The sequence below is a fragment of the Myotis lucifugus genome, unplaced genomic scaffold, assembly GCF_000147115.1.
Source record: "Myotis lucifugus unplaced genomic scaffold, Myoluc2.0 scaffold_157, whole genome shotgun sequence".
NCBI classification, from domain to species: Eukaryota; Metazoa; Chordata; class Mammalia; order Chiroptera; family Vespertilionidae; genus Myotis; species Myotis lucifugus.
Window position 1 is genome coordinate 1,479,287 of NW_005871205.1, and position 19,065 is coordinate 1,498,351.

The window sequence follows — 19,065 nt, forward strand, 5'->3', positions numbered from 1 at the left end:
GAGCCACACTGGCCGGGCAGTATTCATGGTTTTTATCCAATGTACAGTCTGGTCACTGTAACTTAAATGTAAATAAAAGCTTAAAAAGCGCAGCCAGCCCAGTTGGCGTGACTCAGTGGTTGAACATCAACCTATGAACTAGAAGGTCATGGTTCGATCCCCAGTCAGGGCATATGCCAGAGTTGTGGGCTTGATCCCCAGTGTGGGGCATGCAGGAGGCAGTAATCAACAATTCTCTCTCATAATTGATGTTTCTATCTCTCTCTCCCTCCCCCTTCCTCTCTGAAATCAATAATAAATGTTTTTTTAAAAGCTAAAAAGTATCTAAGAGAAATAAATGAAATAATAAAAAAGATTAGATACATTCTTTTATTTATTTATATGCCAACCTCATTCCCAAAAGGCTTACAAAGATGCAGATAATATAGTAAGATAAAAAAATTAAAACATAGGAAAATAAAGGAAACCAAGAATGTGGCTAGCTTACAATATACATAACATGAAGTCCTAAACACTTGCTGGATGGAAGCAGCCACCAATTGGCTCTAAGTAGTTTAGCATCAATATGAAGAGAAAAATACAGTCAGTAGAATATTGAGCTTCTTTAAGGTAAAACCAAACAGCAATTCAGGAAAAGCACAACTGGATTCAGAGAAAATTTATACTATGCATCTTTAAAAAGAACATTATGAATTATAGTCATAAATACCCTTTACAGTTTCTATAGCAATTAACTTTCATAGGGATTTGATAGGAATTGCCAAAGTGCAACCCAGAAAAAGCAATTCTAAAGAGGCCAATAAAATACTAGCAATGTACAGGGAAAATCTGGCATAATCCAGGGACAGAATTAAAAGAAGTACACAGAATACTTGCCAGACTCTTTTTGGTTTGGAAAAAGAGATCAGATATAATTGAAGAATAATAAAAATGAAGCTTTAGAGAAGTTAAAGAAAAATTTAAAGAATAAAGGCCAGAAATGTATACAAATTTAAGGTCCAGATGACTTTTCTCACTAAGGGAAAAGGTTCTTAAATTTTAAGGTTGAGCCCTAGCCGGTTGGGCTCAGTAGATAAGAGCATCAGCCTGAAGACTGAAGGATCATGTGTTCGATCACCTGGGTTGGGGGCTGGATCCCGGCCCTGGTCTGGGCACGTGTGGGAGGCAGCCAATCGATGTTTCTCTCCCTCTGTGTTTCTCCCCTCCCTACCACTCTCTAAAAATCAATGGAAAAATATCCTCAGGTGAGGATTAACAAAAATAAAAAATTTTAAGGTTGATGTCATGCCTCTTAATCCCTTGGTTTGCCCATTAGAACTGAATCCTGGGATGTGTAGGACAATGATCAATATAAGAATCCTAATGTCTTTCAAAGGGGTTTTGATTAGGAAGAAATTTGTAAAACTATTTCAATTACCTCTCAAGACATTTACCCGACCCATGTTTCAGTCCCTATTTATTCTCTTCCTCACATTTGGCTGTTATAATTCACTTAAAAAATTTTTTTTTCATTTATTACAGACTGGCTTTGGCCCCCAGAATCATATGCTTTAGGTGTATACCTGCGGGTTGAAATGCCAGCTTTTGAGACCTCTGAAAAATATTCATACTGCTTCTAACAAGCCTGTTAAACACATAAATAGCACCTTGGAAAATCATCAAGTGTTGTTATTGCTCAAGGAAAGAAACGTGATTCAAAAACAAGGAGGGGGGAAAAGTGAAATAAGCCTCTGGCTAAAAGCTTCAGGGTATGAGCACTAGAAAAATAAAGCAGAGGAAAAAGTCAACACTTTGATCTGAGATGTTGAATTGAGAGGTGTGTTGTATAATAGGGGAAGAGCTAGGTCAGTCGTGGCTGCCAATAACAGAATGCCCAAGATCTGAACTCAGGTACAATGCCTAGAAGAGCAGTCGCCAACTGGTGGTCCACGGACCACGAGTGGTCCATGAGGTCTGAAAGGTTGGCGACCGCTGGCCTAGAACAAGCATGTCACACTCACGGCCCAGCCGCATGTTTGACATGTTTGGCCTAGAAGAACAATAAGAGGCTACAAAGTAAAAACAAACTGGGTCATCGAGGTGGTCATACTGAGTTGGCAATGGAGGAGATGCTCAGGTTTCCAGATGGGCTCCAGTCTATAGTAGAGGGGGCTCAAGCAAGTCCAGGGTAGACCAGAAAGGACTCCAGGTTACAGTCAAAGTCCTTGAACAGCATGGACTCTGATGGACTAGGCTGGGTAGCTTGAGTCTCCATGACAAAGTTCACGGGCTGTTTCTGTAGGAGCTCTGGGTCAAAGGCCACACCTCGAAAGAAAGGGTGGACCTGGAATCGATGCAAATGATGTAGACGCTGGAGGGGATTCTGGCATAAGAGCTGAAGGGAAACAGAGCAACAAGGAATAGGGACCGGGATGGGAAAGGGGCTGTTAACAGAGAAGCTGGAAAGGGAAAAAGAAGTTCATGGAGCCGTGGAGGGCAGAAAAAAGAACCCTAAAGAGGAAAGGACTTGTAAAAGAGGAAGATAGGCTAATTTGGGGGCAAACGCAGGAATAAAGGAGCTGTATTGGTAAGAAAGCAGCACTGGCCCACTCTCTCAGAAGTGACCTGTATGTTATGGATGGCTAGGATATTTGAGGAACCAGGAACTCAGGAATGAAATTTGAAATGCTGGTTAGAGGGCAAGTAGTGACACATAGTACTTGATGAAATTGAAGTCGGCCAGCTGCCACCACCTACCCCCCAAATAATCACAGGAATTGGGAAATACCACTTCAATGATAGGGAAAGGAGAGAGTGAATAGTTAGTTTGGTAATGAAAAAGGAAAGTAGTGCTCATCCTTACCTCATGGAGTAGAAGTGAGAGCCCCTGGTTAAGAGAAGCTGGGATCTCAGAGTCAAAGTGGGTCACACTTGCCAGCATGGCCTCGTGATCTCTCTCTGCAGCCACTGGGAACTAAGTTGAGGGGTGGGAGGGTGTCATTTCTTAGTAAAGGCAAGGTTTCCTAAGGTCTTCCTTCTTCCCACCACAAGACAAAACTCCTCTCTTTTCTGCCCAGCATCACTACCATTCTCTCACCTCTCCAGTTGCCAGAGAGAAAAGCAAAACACCCAGGGACCACCAATCAGCAGCATGGTTGTAGGGCCCTCCTCTCAGGACCTCTGGGGCTACAGATTTGAAAGATACTTGTCATTGACATCTGTTGCCTGTCCTCTTGCCCAATTCTTACCCACCTGCTTTGGCCTTTTTCTTACCCATGTATTGAAGAGTGCCACAAATAGTATAGGCTCGAGCTCCTCGGGGCAGGTGGCGGGACAGACCAAAGTCTGTCAGTTTCAGATGACCTATATAAAAGATAATGCAACAGCACCACTCTGTTCCATCCCTCATCAGCCCTGTGCATTCCCAAACTTGAAGTACCTCGCATTCCAGGGCTAAGAAAAGAAAAGGATTTACCTCGTTTATCCAGGAGGATATTCTCCATCTGAAAAATCACAGGTGAGAAAGTATTATTCATCTTACTCATTTCAACGCTCTTTCATCGTGTATACCCCCCAGCTGAAGAAGATGCCCTACTCAACATTCAGGTCTATACATGGAAGGTCCTTGCCCAAATCCTTAGCACCCACGAGGGTCCCAAGGTGAGTTGTTCTCAGCTCCCCCATGCCTTCTTGGACCTGTGGAACTTACTAAGGCACCTCCTCAGACAAAGAAAAAAAGCACTTAACTCTACCTTCACATCCCGATGGATGATGCCCAAGTCATGGAGATAGCCTGTGGATGACAGCAAGCAGGGGGTGTGCTGAAGCGCTCCTGTCCTTTCCAGTTTCCCTGGTAGTCCCACCCCATCCCTATCCCTGTTCTTTGATTTCTAGCATTAATATGAATTCTTTTTTTTTTTTGGCCCCCATTCGATTAATTCTTCCCTCATTTCCATTACCACTCCCGTTTCACTTACACAGCACCAGGACCAGTTCAGCAGCAAAGAGGCGGATGGAAGCCTCAGTAAAGCAGCCAACAGCAGACCACAGGGAGTACAGATCTGTGCTACAGTAGCTGCACACTGCAAAGTACCAAAAGTCTAGGCATTATCTGAGGGCTTCTGTGCCGGGCAAGGCATTATAGGCCTCCTGCCCAACCTGATGCCACATGCTCTATGTTCCCTCTCCCTTCGGGAGAGAAGTGCTGTGAGAAAGGGAACAGAACAAAGGCAGAACAAGCCAAAGGGATGGGTAATCTCAGGTGGGGAGAATGGTAGAGGGACCTTGGGAATGAGGAGAGAGACCACTCACTAATGAAGAGGTGCCGTTTTCCCTGCCAGCTGTCGCCCAAGCCGTGTACAAAAGGATGGTCAATCTGTCGCTAGGGACAAAGAAAACAGGAAATTAGGGAAGAACAGGATAACTGAAGATCAAGGCAACCAAGAAGTCAATGTCTGCCTGGTAATCCAGGAACTAGCATAATACTAAGAAACACACTGGGACATGCTGGAGAGATTTCCCTGGCACCACAGGCTGAGGTGACGCCTAAGATGAGGCTGAGCTTGCCCAGAAGGGGCAGCAATGCTGGAGGAAGCTGCTGCCCCTGCGTAGGGGGAGGCCCCTACCCAGCACAAGGAGGAAGAGGGGGAGGAGGATTGAGAGGGAGGTAGGGAGGAGAAAGATTTGACTATGCATTTTACTGTATGCCAACAGAAGTTGGGGATAAAGGTAACTGTGTCGGCAAATCTTGGTGACAACACAACAAATGCTTCTTCAGAAGAAACTAGTCCCTCTAAAGACACTGTGCGGTGTCTCAGAAACCCATGATAGCAGTAACATGGTAAAGAAGAAGGTGGCTTCTGAACGTCCCATTAACTGCTTTGTATAATTTGGATAGTGGAACTGCTTTTTGTAATTTGATAGTGGGACCACATGGATAAAATCTGTCATTTGTGGATTCATTTCAGATGCCTAGGGACATTGATACACATCTTGGTGTCTGAGAAAGGGTGGCGATGGGGGAAGAGTTATTTGGTACTTAACTAGTGTTTTGACCATCAGTGCTGGGGAAAAATCTATAGAATATTCATATAATATAATTCAGCTTTCTAAATTATCTCCCTTCCTTATACTGTGATTTACTTAAGTATCTATATAAAGTATGGTCTCGAGGTAGGTAGTACAGGCAGGCTGAGTATCTAGAGGCCTTTAGTTATAAAGGAATCTAGCCAGTGAACATAATTCTCATTACTAAAGTGCCATGAGGAAGAATTTAACTTATCCTGTATATCAGGATCAAAGAAATTCAAAGATGGGCCTAAATAAGTTGTAAAGATTTAGGCCTGTCAAAAACTAACAGCAGTTTCATGTAGAGGTGCATGTCTAATGTCAGTCAATCAGTATAGATTCTATTTACTGCAATTTTTTGGTCATTGAAATAAAAGCTTCTACAAGAAAAAAACAACAAGAAGAAGAAGGTGGCATCTGAGCTCCCCCAGGATGTGCCAGGTACAGTGTACAGTGTGTCAATGCCTCTAATGGGGGGAATGCGTCCCCTTTTGTAGTAAAAGCTGAATGTCACCTAAAACTTTAAAGTATATGTTCATTCATCCTGCTTGCTCACATAAGTGCCATCCCTGACTGCTAAATTGTCACCTAACATTTGTCAAACTCATCATAATCTTCATTTTAAAGTTTGTTTAGTTGTTTTTGTCTAATAGACTTATTTGTGTATTTTATCGCCAAACCATGTTAGCAGATATTTTAGTTTTAAGTACTTACATACTAATGACTCAGTGTTGAATGATTTGACATTCCAATTCTGTATATGCTAACAGATTAATTGTATGTTTGCATGTGCTCGTGTAGTTTTTCTTTAACATTTCAAATCATAATAGAAAACCATTGTCATAAAGTTTTTTGCAAGATATATTTGACATAAAATTTTAAGTTAATCAGTAATTCATTTTAAGCTTCTTAAAATTAAAATGAAACTCAAAATAAGTTATTATATCAAGTGTCATTAAGCTTCTCTTTTTGCATTTTTTAAAATGAAAAATTTATTAAAAGAGCTATATTTTATTTAAAACAAATTTAAAAATTTAAATAAGCAAAACAATAAACACTGATGATTCCACTAAAAATCAAGAATTATAGTTAATAACCTTGATGGAAATCCTAAATTTTTTTTCTACATATTATAAAAATATTACATAATTCTTTTCTCTCTCCAGTGCCTTTATTTTAGTTATTCTGGTAGGAATGTAGGGATATCTTATTCTGGTTTGGACTTGCAGTTCCCTGGTGACTAAGGATGTTAAGCACCTTTTCGTGTGTATGTATGTGTACATATACATACATACATACAGGTCACTTGGATGTCTGCTTTTGTGAAGTGCCTGTGAGCTCCTTTCTTCATTTTCTATTAAGTGGTTTCTTTTTTGTGGTTGTTTCATGGGTGAGGGTAAATCCAGTCCCTCTACTCCATCTTGACTGGAAGCATTAGTTCCAGTGTTAACCCAATCTCATATTCCTAGAATAAATACAACTTGGTTGTGATCTATTTTCATTCTTATGTATTGCTTATTATTTTGTTTATAATTTTTCTACTTTCATGAGTGAGATTGGCTTATAGTTTTCCTTCTCTGATAATGTCCATGCCAGGCTTATATTGGCTTCAGAAAATGAGTGGGAACCAGTTCCCAACCACAAACAAAAAAAGGACTTAGACTAACTCTGCTGATAGCTACTTTTCCCAGGATCTACTTGGTTGAAGCCAAGGGAGGGGCAGAACCAGGAAAACCAGGACAGTTGGACAAGAGAGGTGCTTTCTCCACCTTAGTTCTTCCTAGGATCCTTCCCAGGGCTCTGTGCGTACCTGGATGCTAACCTCCTCTTTGCACTGCCTCAGGATGTCCTTCTGGAGGACCTTGACCTTGGGCACCACCTATAAAAGGATAGAAATGATGACTCCTAGAGGGGAATAGTGCTATTGAATTGTTTATTCCTCCCAATCTTTCTGGAACCAAAACTGGAGGCAGGGACTAGAAAATAATGTGGAAGAATATCTAGCTCCCTACCTTCACTGCAAATATTGCTTTCTGGCCACAGTCTAGCACCTTGAAGACAGTTCCAAAGGAGCCTTTAGCCACAAGGCCTAAAACCTGTACAGAAAAATGGAGAACAGGGAAATTGAGACTCTGGTTATTTCTAAATTTCTCACCAAGACTGAGACCCCTTCTAGTGATTCCATTGACCTACCTTTAGCTGTTGATGCTCCCTAAGGGGCCTAATGGGAAACTCCGGCAGAAAGAGGTTGATGAACTGAGGCAGTGGCCACTCAGACAGAGGCTTCTCTACTAGCAGTGAAGCTGGCTCCTGATGCTGGCACAGATGCCCCCGTAGTCCCCACAGTTCTTCCAGGCCTGACCTGGTGGTCCCCACACCTGACCAGAGGCTCTTCCAGCCTCGGACCCAGGGGCCCTGGATGTTGCTACCCTGCTGAGAACCAAGGGAGCCACTCTAAACCTTCTGCCCCTCAGGCATTACAGGTTCTGCCCATCTCAGCAGGTGCTCTCTCTAATCTCAACCTGAGAGATATATTTTTGAGACTAGGCAAAATCGCCACTACTACTATTGCTTTGGACCAAGGAAGGTCTAGATTTCCTGACTATAATTCACATCCTCTAGGAAAGCAGTATTTGGACATTTTCCCCATGAGGCATCAAAGATGCAGCCTGCACCTCCCAGTATGGAGATATACTTTCACAGTATAGCCTCCCTACCCCCACAGTGGGCATCACTAACATGCTCCACATCAGCCTCAAGCCCAGGTTTCCTTCACCTCCCCTAAACAGGCTGCCAGAGCCCACAGCCTACCTTATTAGAAAGAGCCATCTGGGCATGTTGCCCCTGCCGACAGTTCACTGTTCCCATTCCCAGCCTCTGCCTCTTCCTCCTTTGACTAAATCTGCTGTCCCAGTTACATAAGCAGTTCCTCCCCCCGATGCTGCATTACACATGAGCCCTGCCTCTTACTTGCTGTTCATAACTAGAGATGCAAGTGATGCAACCAAACCTCACCTTTATCCCCAAATCCTATCATCCCTGGTTAAGAAGAGGTTTATAACCAGAACTAAAATGTGCAGAGAACTATCAGCATAGGGCCAGTATCACACCAGAGCTGGGATGGGAAATATCTGTGATACATTATTAGGCAGGAGGGAAGAAGCCAACCTCTCATAAGAGTGGCAGCTAGAGATGTGTCTTAGGTTGATGGGGAGGGAAGGATACATACAGGTTGAACCCATGCACTCAACACACACATAAAAAAAACAGCATCAAATTTAAAATATATTTTTTCTCTTTAAATCATTTTCTTACCATTCTCCAGGGCATACCCCAGGGGGACCTATGGCCAGCCCTGGCTCCTATCTCCCCAAGTGAGCCTGGCACAAATTGGGGGAGGGGCTGATTCCCCCCATAACACGAATACCTCTTTTATACAAGGCAGTGGAATGAGGGACAGATCAGCCCTCTGCCCCCCAACTTTCTGACATGGGGAGAGCAGTTACACTTAGAGAAATATATATATATATATTTATATATGTCTATTTATAAAAATTTATCACACTTGATCAGAACTGTCCCCCACCCTTTCAGCTGACCCCAACGGAACCAGATCCTAGTCCTGGGGCCATTCCCTGGGTCTTGTTCTCTTGATGCCTCTCTGGCCCTCAGCCTGCTGATCAGTGTGAGGTAGAACTCAGCATTATTATCCACCATACTCTGCAGAGAACAGGTCAGCTGCTAAAGAGTAGTGCCTTTCTCTGCAGTACCCTGTGGGCTCCTACCCCAACAAGTCCTGGTGGATAAAGGGAAGTGCCTCCCACCCCACAAGTCCCTGGGGCCTGAGCCAGAGTCAGATCCTGTATTGCAGCCATTCTTGAATTGCCGGATCACTTGCGCCTGCCAAAAATGGACTTCTTGCCAGGGTTCTTGTTGCCCGCACTTAAACCGATGAGGAGCCGCGCTTTCTCCTCTTCTTCCTGCTGTTGCATGTTGAGGTCTGATTTAGTCTCTAGCTTTCCCCGGACCTCTGACCCTGTTGCAGGCTTCAGCCTTAGCTTCTCTTTGATTACCTGATAGGTCAGAGAGGAGTAAAAGGGAAGGTAAATATTAGTGGGACAGACAAAATAAGTCACAGTGAATCAATTCAATCAAGATTTATTAAATTTACACACAGGCACAATGGATGGAGTCCTTCAAATCCTAAAATGATCTCTGCTTTCAAGAAGCTTACAGTCTAATTAGAGCCATTCTAAACCTGAGTTTGTGTCAGCCCTCAGTTTCCTAAAAAATCAATAGTTAACATACGAAACCATAAACATTCAATTTAATCATCTGAACAAAGTCATGGAGAGAGCAGGGTTAAAAGTTGCTCACTTATCCACCTGTCCCATCCCAAGGCTGCTCATTAATACACACTACAATGAAACGCTCCTGAGCAAAAGATCTGCTTTCCAGATCCTGCTAACCAAACAGCCATGAACTCTGCCGGGATACCTGGGCAACCAGGGCTTTGCGGCTGTCCCTTTTGACAGCCATGGCAAAGTCTAGCCATGTCCATGTGTTGTTGTGGTACTCCAGACAGGGCAGCACCAGGTTAAGGTCACCCCAGTCCACACTGTTCTTCTCACCCTGCAAGACAAGAATGGGGAGGGAAGAGAAAGAGGAAGAGAAGAACATATCATATGCCACTTTTAGTCCAAGCCAGTACTTGAGTCCAAGTCTAGTACCTTCCCATATAGCAGCAAACTACAGATAACGGATTTCCCCTTATCTCAGTCTGACAATGGGCCATCACCCATGGCCCAACTTCACAAGCTAGACTATTTCCCTGTCTTTAATCTATGATGATCTTATATGGTTCCCTTCCCACCCTGTTCTAGAAAGTGCTGGGGAGGAGCAGACCTTGTAGCTGACGCACAGTGGAACCTGTGGAATCTTTATATAGATGAAGGAGTTGTTCATGGCAGCTCGTTCTTTCATCTTGTCAATATCATCCACAGGGTGCTAGGAAAGGCAAGAAAGGAGCAGGAGCCCCTGAAACCATCAGAAGAAATTTGGGACCCCCAAACATCTCCCATCTCCCTTCATCCCTGGAGTAAACTCAAAGGCAACAGAAGAAATCCCCAGCCAAGCTTAACAGAGTATCCTAGAACTTCCATTTTTCTATCATTAGGGGCATGGCCAATACCTCTGGGGCTTTTCGAAATGACCTTCTGACCCCAGAACTCCGATTCAAGCCCTGTGCCACACCCTTCCCAGGGCCCAGTGCTGCTGCATCATCTGTTGCAATCAGCTGCCGAGGCTTCACCACTGGTATTCCTATGAAAAAGCAAGCACACCAGCTGTTGCCTTCTTTCTGGAGCTTCAGCTGTCTCTGAGGCTGCTATGCTACCCCAGTCTTCTGGAGCACCACCATAAAAGTTCTCACCAGTAGTCACCAGTTTGGACTTATCTTCCTCATCACCAACCTCATCATCTTCCACACTTCGACCAGGAAAGAAAAAGCCCATTATTCTATGGAAGAACTGGTGTGTCAGCTGGATGGTGAGAGGCACCACATTTACCTAAAGAGGAAAAAGGCTGAAGAAGCAATTAAGTTCAGACATCATCCCTCAGTTTACCTACCCCTAACAGCATGATACAATACACAGATAGCTTTTGACTGCCCTTTGTTCCTGGATCTCCAAAGGACTGTTTACTAACCTCAAAGTGCTCCTTAACAGATATACCCCCAACAGGGGGCCGGACTTTGCTGAATAGGCGGAGAGCTAGCTGTCGCCCAGATTGGCAGGAGCTCTGGGGCCGCAGGACTACCTGTAGGATAGAATGATAAATCAACCCACAAGTCCTCTGCAGACTAAAAGGAGAAGCAATAGTCTTGCTAAGATGAGCAAACTTTCACCATCTCAGATCACCACACTGTTTCCCATAGTGGGTTTATGTGGAAGGACCATTACAAATGGCCTGTGTTAGAAAGTATGTGAATGGGCTAGGAATGGGGAAATAAGACTTGCCTTGTAGACAGCATTGGGAAGGAGGTTGTTCATTGTGAACCAGCCCAACTCCAGAAGATGTTCTGCTGTATCATCAGATTTATTCACCTATAAAGACAGATTACCCCCAACCCCCAATCCACTATAGTAAGCCTTTTCTTAGGAGCTTGCTAGAGAATTGCTACATAACCTATTTGTTTTCAGGTTCTCCATATGCCTAATCCCAACCTTTGATATCTCTTTCAAACTCATATAATACCATGTTTTTCATGGGACCTACTGGCCAGAGCACTAAATGACAGTAGTATTTCCCAGTCACTGTGACATTCAAAAATAGTCTCATTCATTCCCAAACATCCTGGAAAGGGGCAGGGTCAGGGGGGAATGAACAATGTCCTCTCCTCTATGCCATGGGTAATTACAGGAAGCTGAATGCCAGTATAGAATTAAGGTTCTATTTCAAGCAGGACTTAGAATACCTACCTCTGGGCCACATTTCTAGGGATAATCTTATTCACTGAGGGAAACATTTGATCACTCTCATCTATAACTGCATGTATCTAAGGGGAACTCTGCTCATGTTTCATTAGTAACCTTTAATACCATCATTAATCCTATATAATCCTACATAATAAAACCCTAATATGCAAATCGACCAAACGGCATAATGACACACACTGACCACCAGGGGGCAGACAGTCAATGCAGGAGCTGTCCCATGGAGGTCAGTGCACTTCTGCAGGGGGAGCGCCACTCAGCCAAAAGCCAGGCTCACAACTGGCGAGTATAGCAGCGGTTGCGGGAGCCTCCCCGGCAGCACTAAGGACCCCTGGGGGCTGTCTGCCTGCTGGCTTAGGTGAGGGCTTAGGCAAGTGGTCACGGACTGTGAGAGGGCACAGGCTGGGCTGAGGGACACCCCCCCCACACTCGTGCACTGGGCCTCTAGTAGTTATATAATAACTAGCCCCTTTGTGTTTCTCTTTTTGTGAGTTAGACTCCTAAGATAGGCCAGTGCCTCTCAATACAGCTGCCTTTGTGTGATTGTATATACCCAATACCTTGCTATAGAGAAACCGCTGCAGCTCCAGTTCAGCAATTCCTAGCTGTCCATCTTCCTCTGTCAGGCGCCAACGTGCCTGAGCAAAGTAGAACTCAGTGCGACGGACCACACTCACATCTTCCTGCTGCTTTCGCAGCTCCATCTTGTTGGCCTGCTGCAACTGGAAATCCTTAAAACACCTATAAATGGACAGGAGGATCAAAGCCAATATGGGCAATAGTATTTGGGTTGGGGGTTGGATGGAATGCTCTAGAATGATGCATAAGATAAACCCAGAGATGGATCTATTCTGGAACAGCTATCCTCTACATTTTTTTCAAAGGATTGCTTCTCACATCCTGCCATAGGAATGCAAAGCCATCTTTCAGTTCTACAGCTTCTTGATAAAGTAATCTCTTTTCACTAACACCTATGATTATGTCTATAATTGTTCCTTTCTAATCACTTCAAGATATTTTATTTTCAGCTCAGCCACACAGTATTAAGACCACAAAAGTGATCTTTCCCAACTAGCCATTTTTCTCCTTTCCCAGCAGGTACTCTATTGATGATCCAAAGGAAGGGGTCTCTTGTTCTCAACCTTTTGGCTAAGTGCAGTTAAGGCTCATCAGGTAGAGATGCCTGAATCTACTACATCAGCCTTTGATAATACTCACTAGATATAAAGACTATCAAAATGTGGGCAAAGAAATCAACTCCAGCTGGGGAACTGGAAAAAGGCAGAAAAGAATGCTGTTCACCTGATGAGGATATTAAGCTCTTCACTTTCAAGCTGTAAATTGGCCTTCTCCTGGTTGAGCTGCAACTGAAGCTTTTGGTTCAGGTCAAGAAGGTTCTCATTCTTGCTGTCATCCTGCAAAGACTAGGGAGCCAGGCCAGGAGAAACTGAGAGGAAATCTCCCTCATCTTAGGAGGCCTCCCTGTCCTTAGACTGCCCAGGTGATTACCTTCATGATAGAATACATCTGCTTTTCCAACTGCCGTATCTGGGCCACATGCTGCCGCACGGCCTCCTGCAAATGTAATATGCTGCTGCGCTGCTCCTCAGGATTGCTCGAAATCTCGAGCTGGAACCTGACCCTCTGTTTCTTTTCACTATGCTCCTAAAGGAATAGGAAGGGAAATGAATGAGATTTTCTAATAGACAAATCTTGAAGTAAATTGAAATAGAGAAATGAAAATAAATGAGGATCTCCTCTGGAAAGCTCCCCTTTACCTATCACCATTATCAGTAGCAAGAGTAAGGGGTAGGCCAATGCAGAAGATTTCACAATAAGCCAAATCCCAGGGTAGGGATGGTGGAAGTGGGGAGCAGTTACTGTTCTTAGAGGTATTTAAGTGACTGAGTAGAGAACTGACCAAGAAAAACAAGTAAACAAGCTCCAATGAGTCTCAGGGACACTCAGACCTTTTCTAGATAAGTGAAACTTCAACTGCTGCTATTGACTAATAGATGACGTACCAACCACAAGGCCCCTTTTCAGTCTGAAACATGGCTTTTCTTTCTTTTTTTATTTTTAAATATATTTTTATTGATTTGGGAGAGGGAGAGAGAGAGAAACATCAATGATAGAATCATTGATTGGCTGCCTCCTACACGCCCCCTACTGGGGATCAAGTCTGCAACCTGGCATGTGCCCTTGACAAGAATCAAAACTGGGACCCTTCAGTCCACAGGCCGACGCTCAATCCACTAAGCCAAACCGGCTACGGTGTTCACGGCTTTTCTTAATGGACTCTAAAGCACAAGGTCCGAGGGTTTCTGTGAAGATAACTGGCCTTCTACAAGGGCCCATGCTTACCTTCCGTTTGGGTTCTACATGGAGCAGCAGGTTGTTGACAATGTCCAGGATCATGGCATACTGAGCTGGATTGGTGGAGATTTCCAGCTCATGATGGATAAGAGTGAAGGTATCCACAGCCCCTAAGTAATTGGTAGCAGCTAAATAAGAGGCTCAAGTTTCTCCTTAAATATCTACCCCATGTCCTAAACTATATTTGGAATCACTCCTATTAGTTAACCCCATAGAAAGGGCTTGGTGAGAAATGCTCATGGGTAGAAACATATTTGCTTCTTTCAAAATTAACAAATACCCATTCTTCACAGTTCCCTCCAGTTATTCTCAGAAGAATTTACGAAATGTAGAGCAAAGTGAAATGTTAATGTTCGGTGCAGAGTAGGACTTTTAATAACACACTGCCTCAAAACCTCAAATAACTGCTTTTATAAGTTCCTTAGTACCCTCCTAAAAGCATTTCAAGCCCCGAATACCTTCATGCTTCTTTAGGAGATCTTCCTTTTCCTGTTTCTCATGAACCTCAGGTGGCTTAATCTGAGTTGCCAGTTCAGGATCAATGTCATGACTGTAACTAATATAGTACATTCGACAGTTGCAGCGTGAAATGATCCGCTGGACTTGCTGGGCTTGTTGTGCCTCAGCTGGTTGGTTCCAATCTGGGAAGAGGTGGGAAAGAGGTAAGAGAAAGACGTTCTCAATAGAGGTATTGTAGGAGCCACCCAGCTAGCTATGTGTGATGTCTAGGGAACTCCAGACACTTGCTTTCAACCTAGCCTAACACAAAATGGTCCTACTACAGCATTAAGAGTAGGTAAGGAAATCAGGATCCTTTGGGATGCACATCTACAACTAACCATATAACCATATGATGAGGAAGAGAGGAGAGCTGACCTGTGGTGGTGGTAACCATGCCTCCCACTGCCTGCCCGCTCTCCATCAGCTCTTGCACAGAGTCCAGACTACGTTGCCGGTGCTCCTCGATATTCTTCACCTGAAGACAGAGATACATGCACCTTTAACTCCTGGGAATCAGTACCTTGTTCTGGCCAGCTGGGTCACAGATCTCCATGATACAAGTAGTTACACTATCTATCTAGATTTCCACTTCCTGGAGTAACTTGAAAGATCTCCCAGTGTAGAAGACATATATGTCTCTCTCTTGACCCAAACCATCCAAATTCTGAGTTACATGCACATTTTGCCAGGCCCACAGGCCTCAGGCCAGAAAAACAAGCTAGGTTAAAATAAAATCATGTCCTAACTCACACCCATTAGGATGGCTAATTATAAAAATAAGAAAAGAAAAATAACAAGTGTTGGCAAGATTGTCCAAAAATTAGAACACTTATGCACCACTGGTGGGAATGTAATAGTATAACCACTGTGGAAAACAGTATGGAAGTTCTCAAAAAATTAAAAACAGAATTCCAATATGATCCAGTAATATACCCAAAAGAACTGAAAGCAGGATCTTGAAGATATACTGTATATATTATTGTTGTTGTTAATCCTCACCCAAAGATACTTTTTCCATTGATTTTCAGGAGTGGAAGGGAGCGGGGGGAGAGAAACATCGATTGGCTGCCTCCTGTATGCACCCCAACTAGGGCCAGGGATTGAACCTGCATGCCAGGTACATGCCCTTGCTTGACCAGCAATCAAACCGAAGACCCTTCAGTGTTCAGGCTGATGCTCTAACCATGGAGGGCTCAAAGGTATATTTGTACACTCATGTCCATAGCAGCATTATTCACAATAGCTAAAAGATGGAAGCAACCCAAGTGTCTATCAGTGGATGAATAAATAGCAATATATTGTATTTACATACAATGGAACATTATTCATCCTTAAAAAGGAAATTCTGACACATGCTATAACATGGGTGAACCTTGAGAACATTATACTAAGTGAAATAAACCAGTCACACACACAAAAATACTGTATGACTCCACTTACATGAGGTACTTAAGAGTAGTTAAAATCAAAGAGGTCAATGGGGGGGGAGGGAGGACATATGCAATACTTTCAACAATAAGAAAAAAAAAAGAGTAGTTAAAATCAGAGACAGAAGGTAGAATGGTGGTTGCCAAGGTCTGGGGAAAAGGGAAGGTGAGGAGTTATTAACAGATATAGTTTTTGTTTTGTTGTTTTAATCCTCACCTGAGGACATGCTTAGAGAGAGGAAGGAGGGTGGGGAGAAACATTGACGTGAGAGAGAAACATTGATTGACTGCCTTCCATTTGGGCCCTGATCAGGGATCGAACCCACAACCCAGGTATGTGTCCCGACAGGGAATCAAACTGGCAACCTTTTGGTGCACAGGACAACGCTCAACCAACTCCAGCCAGGCAATAGGTACAGAGATTCAGTTTTATAAGACAGAGTTATGAAGATGGATTGTGGTAATGGTTGTACAACATCATGAATGTATTTAATACCACTGAACTGTGCACTTAAAAATGGTTAAGAGGGTAAATTTTATGTTAATGTGTTTTATCACAACTTAAAAAGTTGGGGGGGAAATCAAATCATGTTATGAGTAAAATTTTCATCAAAACCTAAATTTCCCACCCACTTTGGTATTCATGTTTTTGTGTTCTTGCTGCTTTCTGTCTTCAGACCAACCACGCTGACACTATTGCCATCGGGGAAAGGGACTGAATTATTTTGACTCTCTGCCTAGCTGAAGTCAATTGAATAATAGAATGAGTGATATAGACCATAAGCAGATCTGTCAAGTCACACAAAAATTTATATAGAAAAAGCAAGATCAAAGGCCCTCTCATCTAAGCCAAGGACTAATCCGATCTAATATTAACATCACATCCTGACGGGAAAAAGAAGGGTTCACTTGCGAAAGAAGGCATATCTAAAAACAGCAGGGGCTCAGAAAATGCCAAGTTGGTAGAGCTTGCATAGCTCAAGCTGTGTGAATAGTTAACACCTTCTGTGCATACCTTCTGAGACTACTGGTAAAGAGCACTGCTTGCCTGAACTACAGCTGAAATATATTGGCATGTCCTCTCATATTATCAATAACTTGACCCTTACTTGGTTTGACATCTGATGAAATGCTTACTACTTCTTTTTTTTTTTTAATATATTTTATTGATTTTTTACAGAGAGGAGGGGAGAGGGGTAGAGAATTAGAAACATCGATGAGAGAGAAACATCGATCACCTGCCTCCTGCACACTCCCTACTGGGGATGTGCCTGCAACCAAGGTATATGCCCTTGACCAGAATCGAACCTGGGACCCTTCAGTCCGCAGGCCGATGCTCTACCCACTGAGCCAAACTGGTTAGGGCCTTACTACTTCTTATAATAATTATACTAGAGGTTTCCTGGATTAAGCCCTAAGGTCACTGGAGGAAGAAGCAGTAGCCAAGGAGAAAGAAGGGATAAGCTTTAACCCCAATGAATAGAATAGCAAAAGATGTTATCACATTGGTCCTTATCAGACATAGCTAGATCTAGTAACTCACTGGGTGTACCACACCCAGCACAACGTGAACACTTAACTCCTGTTAAATAAGTAATGATGCCGAAACTGGTTTGGCTCAGTGGATAGAGCGTTGGCCTGTGGACTGAAAGGTCCCAGGTTCGATTCCGGTCAAGGGCATGTACCTGGGTTGCGGGCACATCCCGTGCAGGAGGCAGCTGATCGATGTTTCTCTCTCATCGATGTTTCTAACTCTCTCTCTCTCTCCCTTCCTCTCTGTAAAAAATCAATAAGATATATTTTAAAAAAAATAAGTAATGACAATGCAGAATATTGACTAGGTATATCACATAACCATTAAATTTCCCAATATTATTATATCCTAGAAATTATAGTACAAATTTTACCAAGAAGCTGAAAAGAAAATTTACAGCCACTGCTCACAATCTCAACATCTAACAAAAGATTATCTTACACGTACCTCCCCAGACATACTGACCAAAAAAGTTAAGACTATTTCCCATCTGAATGAAGCTTTATATTTTTCAAAATACTTTCTCATTTAATCCGTTCAACAATCTTGTTAAGATGAAGTATTAGAATTCCATTTTACAAATAAAAGTGACTTGCTCAAGGGCTCAAGGCTACTATTATGGCAAAGCTGGCATTAGAACTCTCATAATCTGACTCCTAGACAAGCAGTCTTTCTATTCAAACTTATTGCCTTGCTTAAAGAACCACTCAGTCATCTTCATTAAGAGTGATCAGAGCCCTAACCGGTCTGGCTCAGTGGATAGAGCGTCGGCCTGCAGACTGAAGGGTCCCAGGTTCGATTCTGGTCAAGGGCATGTACCTTGATTGTGGGCACATCCCCAGTAGAGGGTGTGCAGGAGGCAGGTGATCGATGTTTCTCTCTCATTGATGTTTCTAACTCTCTATCCCACTCCTTTCCTCTCTGTAAAAAATCAATAAAATATATTTTTTAAAAAAAGAGCGATCAGAGCCTGGCTGGCATGGCTCAGTGGTTGAGTGTCTACCGATGAACCAGGAGGTCATGTGTTTGATTTCTGGTTAGGGCACATGCCCCAGTTGCATGCCCCAGTTGCAGGCTAGATCCCTGGTGTGGGGCGTGCAGGAGGCAGCCGATCAATGATTCTCTCTCATCATCGATGTTTCTATCTTTCTCCCTCCACTTTCCTTTATGAAATCAATTTAAAAAAAATTTTTTTAAACCAAAGAGTGATCAGAGATCCCTGGCCAGTATGGCTCAGTTGGTTGAGCGTCATCCCATGCACTGAGATGGTTCAATTCATTGGTCAGAGCACATGCGAGCTCAATCCCCACTAGAGGATGTGCTAGAGGCAGCCATTCAATGGTTCTAATCGATGTTTCCCTTCCTTCCTCTCTCTAAACTCAATCAACCAATACATATATTGGTTGATATATACATCTTTATGGAACACTTCAGAATTTGCATGTCATCCTTGCGCAGGGGCCCATGTTAATTCCCAATTTTAGTATATGTGCTGCTGAAGCGAGCACTATCATCCCTATATAATAAAAACCCTAATATGCAAATTGTCCCCTCGACCGAGAGTTCGACAGCTCACTATGCCAGTGCACTGACCACCAGGGTTCACAGCGCTGGCAGTGGCAGCAGTGGAAGCGCTGCCACAGCCTGATGGGCACCTACAAGAGTGGGACCACGATGGGATGGTGGA

General features: G+C 43.3%; 2 protein-coding genes across 7 annotated transcripts in view; both read right to left on the bottom strand.

Moving 5' to 3' along the window:
* Positions 1-355: 355 nt before the first annotated feature.
* On the bottom strand, positions 356-8,187 carry LOC102430435 (uncharacterized serine/threonine-protein kinase SgK494). Its single transcript, XM_006095526.3, has 12 exons — positions 7,858-8,187; positions 7,240-7,479; positions 7,059-7,142; positions 6,857-6,925; positions 4,291-4,360; positions 3,957-4,061; positions 3,732-3,772; positions 3,455-3,482; positions 3,253-3,342; positions 3,077-3,165; positions 2,843-2,953; positions 356-2,374 (listed from the first exon to the last, which is right to left on the bottom strand). Exons 1-12 carry the CDS (start codon positions 7,912-7,914, stop codon positions 2,153-2,155), a joined length of 1,206 nt encoding a protein of 401 aa, XP_006095588.1. The 5' UTR covers positions 7,915-8,187; the 3' UTR covers positions 356-2,152.
* A 131-nt stretch (positions 8,188-8,318) lies between these two features.
* The window catches only part of KIAA0100 (KIAA0100 ortholog), a 29,612-nt gene continuing 18,865 nt past the window's right edge, over positions 8,319-19,065 (bottom strand). Inside the window, exons 27-39 of one of the 6 annotated variants that reach the window (XM_014461577.2) lie at positions 14,793-14,892; positions 14,375-14,557; positions 13,905-14,026; positions 13,050-13,205; positions 12,843-12,964; positions 12,101-12,281; positions 11,064-11,150; positions 10,753-10,863; positions 10,478-10,613; positions 10,238-10,368; positions 9,952-10,053; positions 9,544-9,678; positions 8,319-9,119 (exon numbers count right to left, since the gene is read on the bottom strand). In XM_014461577.2, coding sequence (XP_014317063.1) covers positions 8,937-9,119; positions 9,544-9,678; positions 9,952-10,053; positions 10,238-10,368; positions 10,478-10,613; positions 10,753-10,863; positions 11,064-11,150; positions 12,101-12,281; positions 12,843-12,964; positions 13,050-13,205; positions 13,905-14,026; positions 14,375-14,557; positions 14,793-14,892 — 1,749 coding nt within the window. In that variant the 3' untranslated portion in view covers positions 8,319-8,936. Of the gene's footprint in view, positions 9,121-9,543; positions 9,679-9,951; positions 10,054-10,237; positions 10,369-10,477; positions 10,630-10,752; positions 10,864-11,063; positions 11,151-12,100; positions 12,282-12,842; positions 12,965-13,049; positions 13,206-13,904; positions 14,027-14,374; positions 14,558-14,792; positions 14,893-19,065 lie in introns of those variants that run through there. The other 5 variants (XM_023759563.1, XR_002830899.1, XR_002830898.1 and 2 more) reach the window with 5 other exon arrangements.

Bases quoted from the DNA above. Each gene is read 5' to 3' on its own strand.
- LOC102430435 (XM_006095526.3), bottom strand. From the start codon at position 7,914: ATGGGAACAGTGAACTGTCGGCAGGGGCAACATGCCCAGATGGCTCTT. The intron at 7,480-7,857 runs GTAGGCTGTGGG...CTTGGTTCTCAG, and splicing joins AGATGGCTCTTTCTAATAAG to CAGGGTAGCAACATCCAGGG. The intron at 4,361-6,856 runs GTACGCACAGAG...CTTTGTCCCTAG, and splicing joins AAGAGGAGGTTAGCATCCAG to CGACAGATTGACCATCCTTT.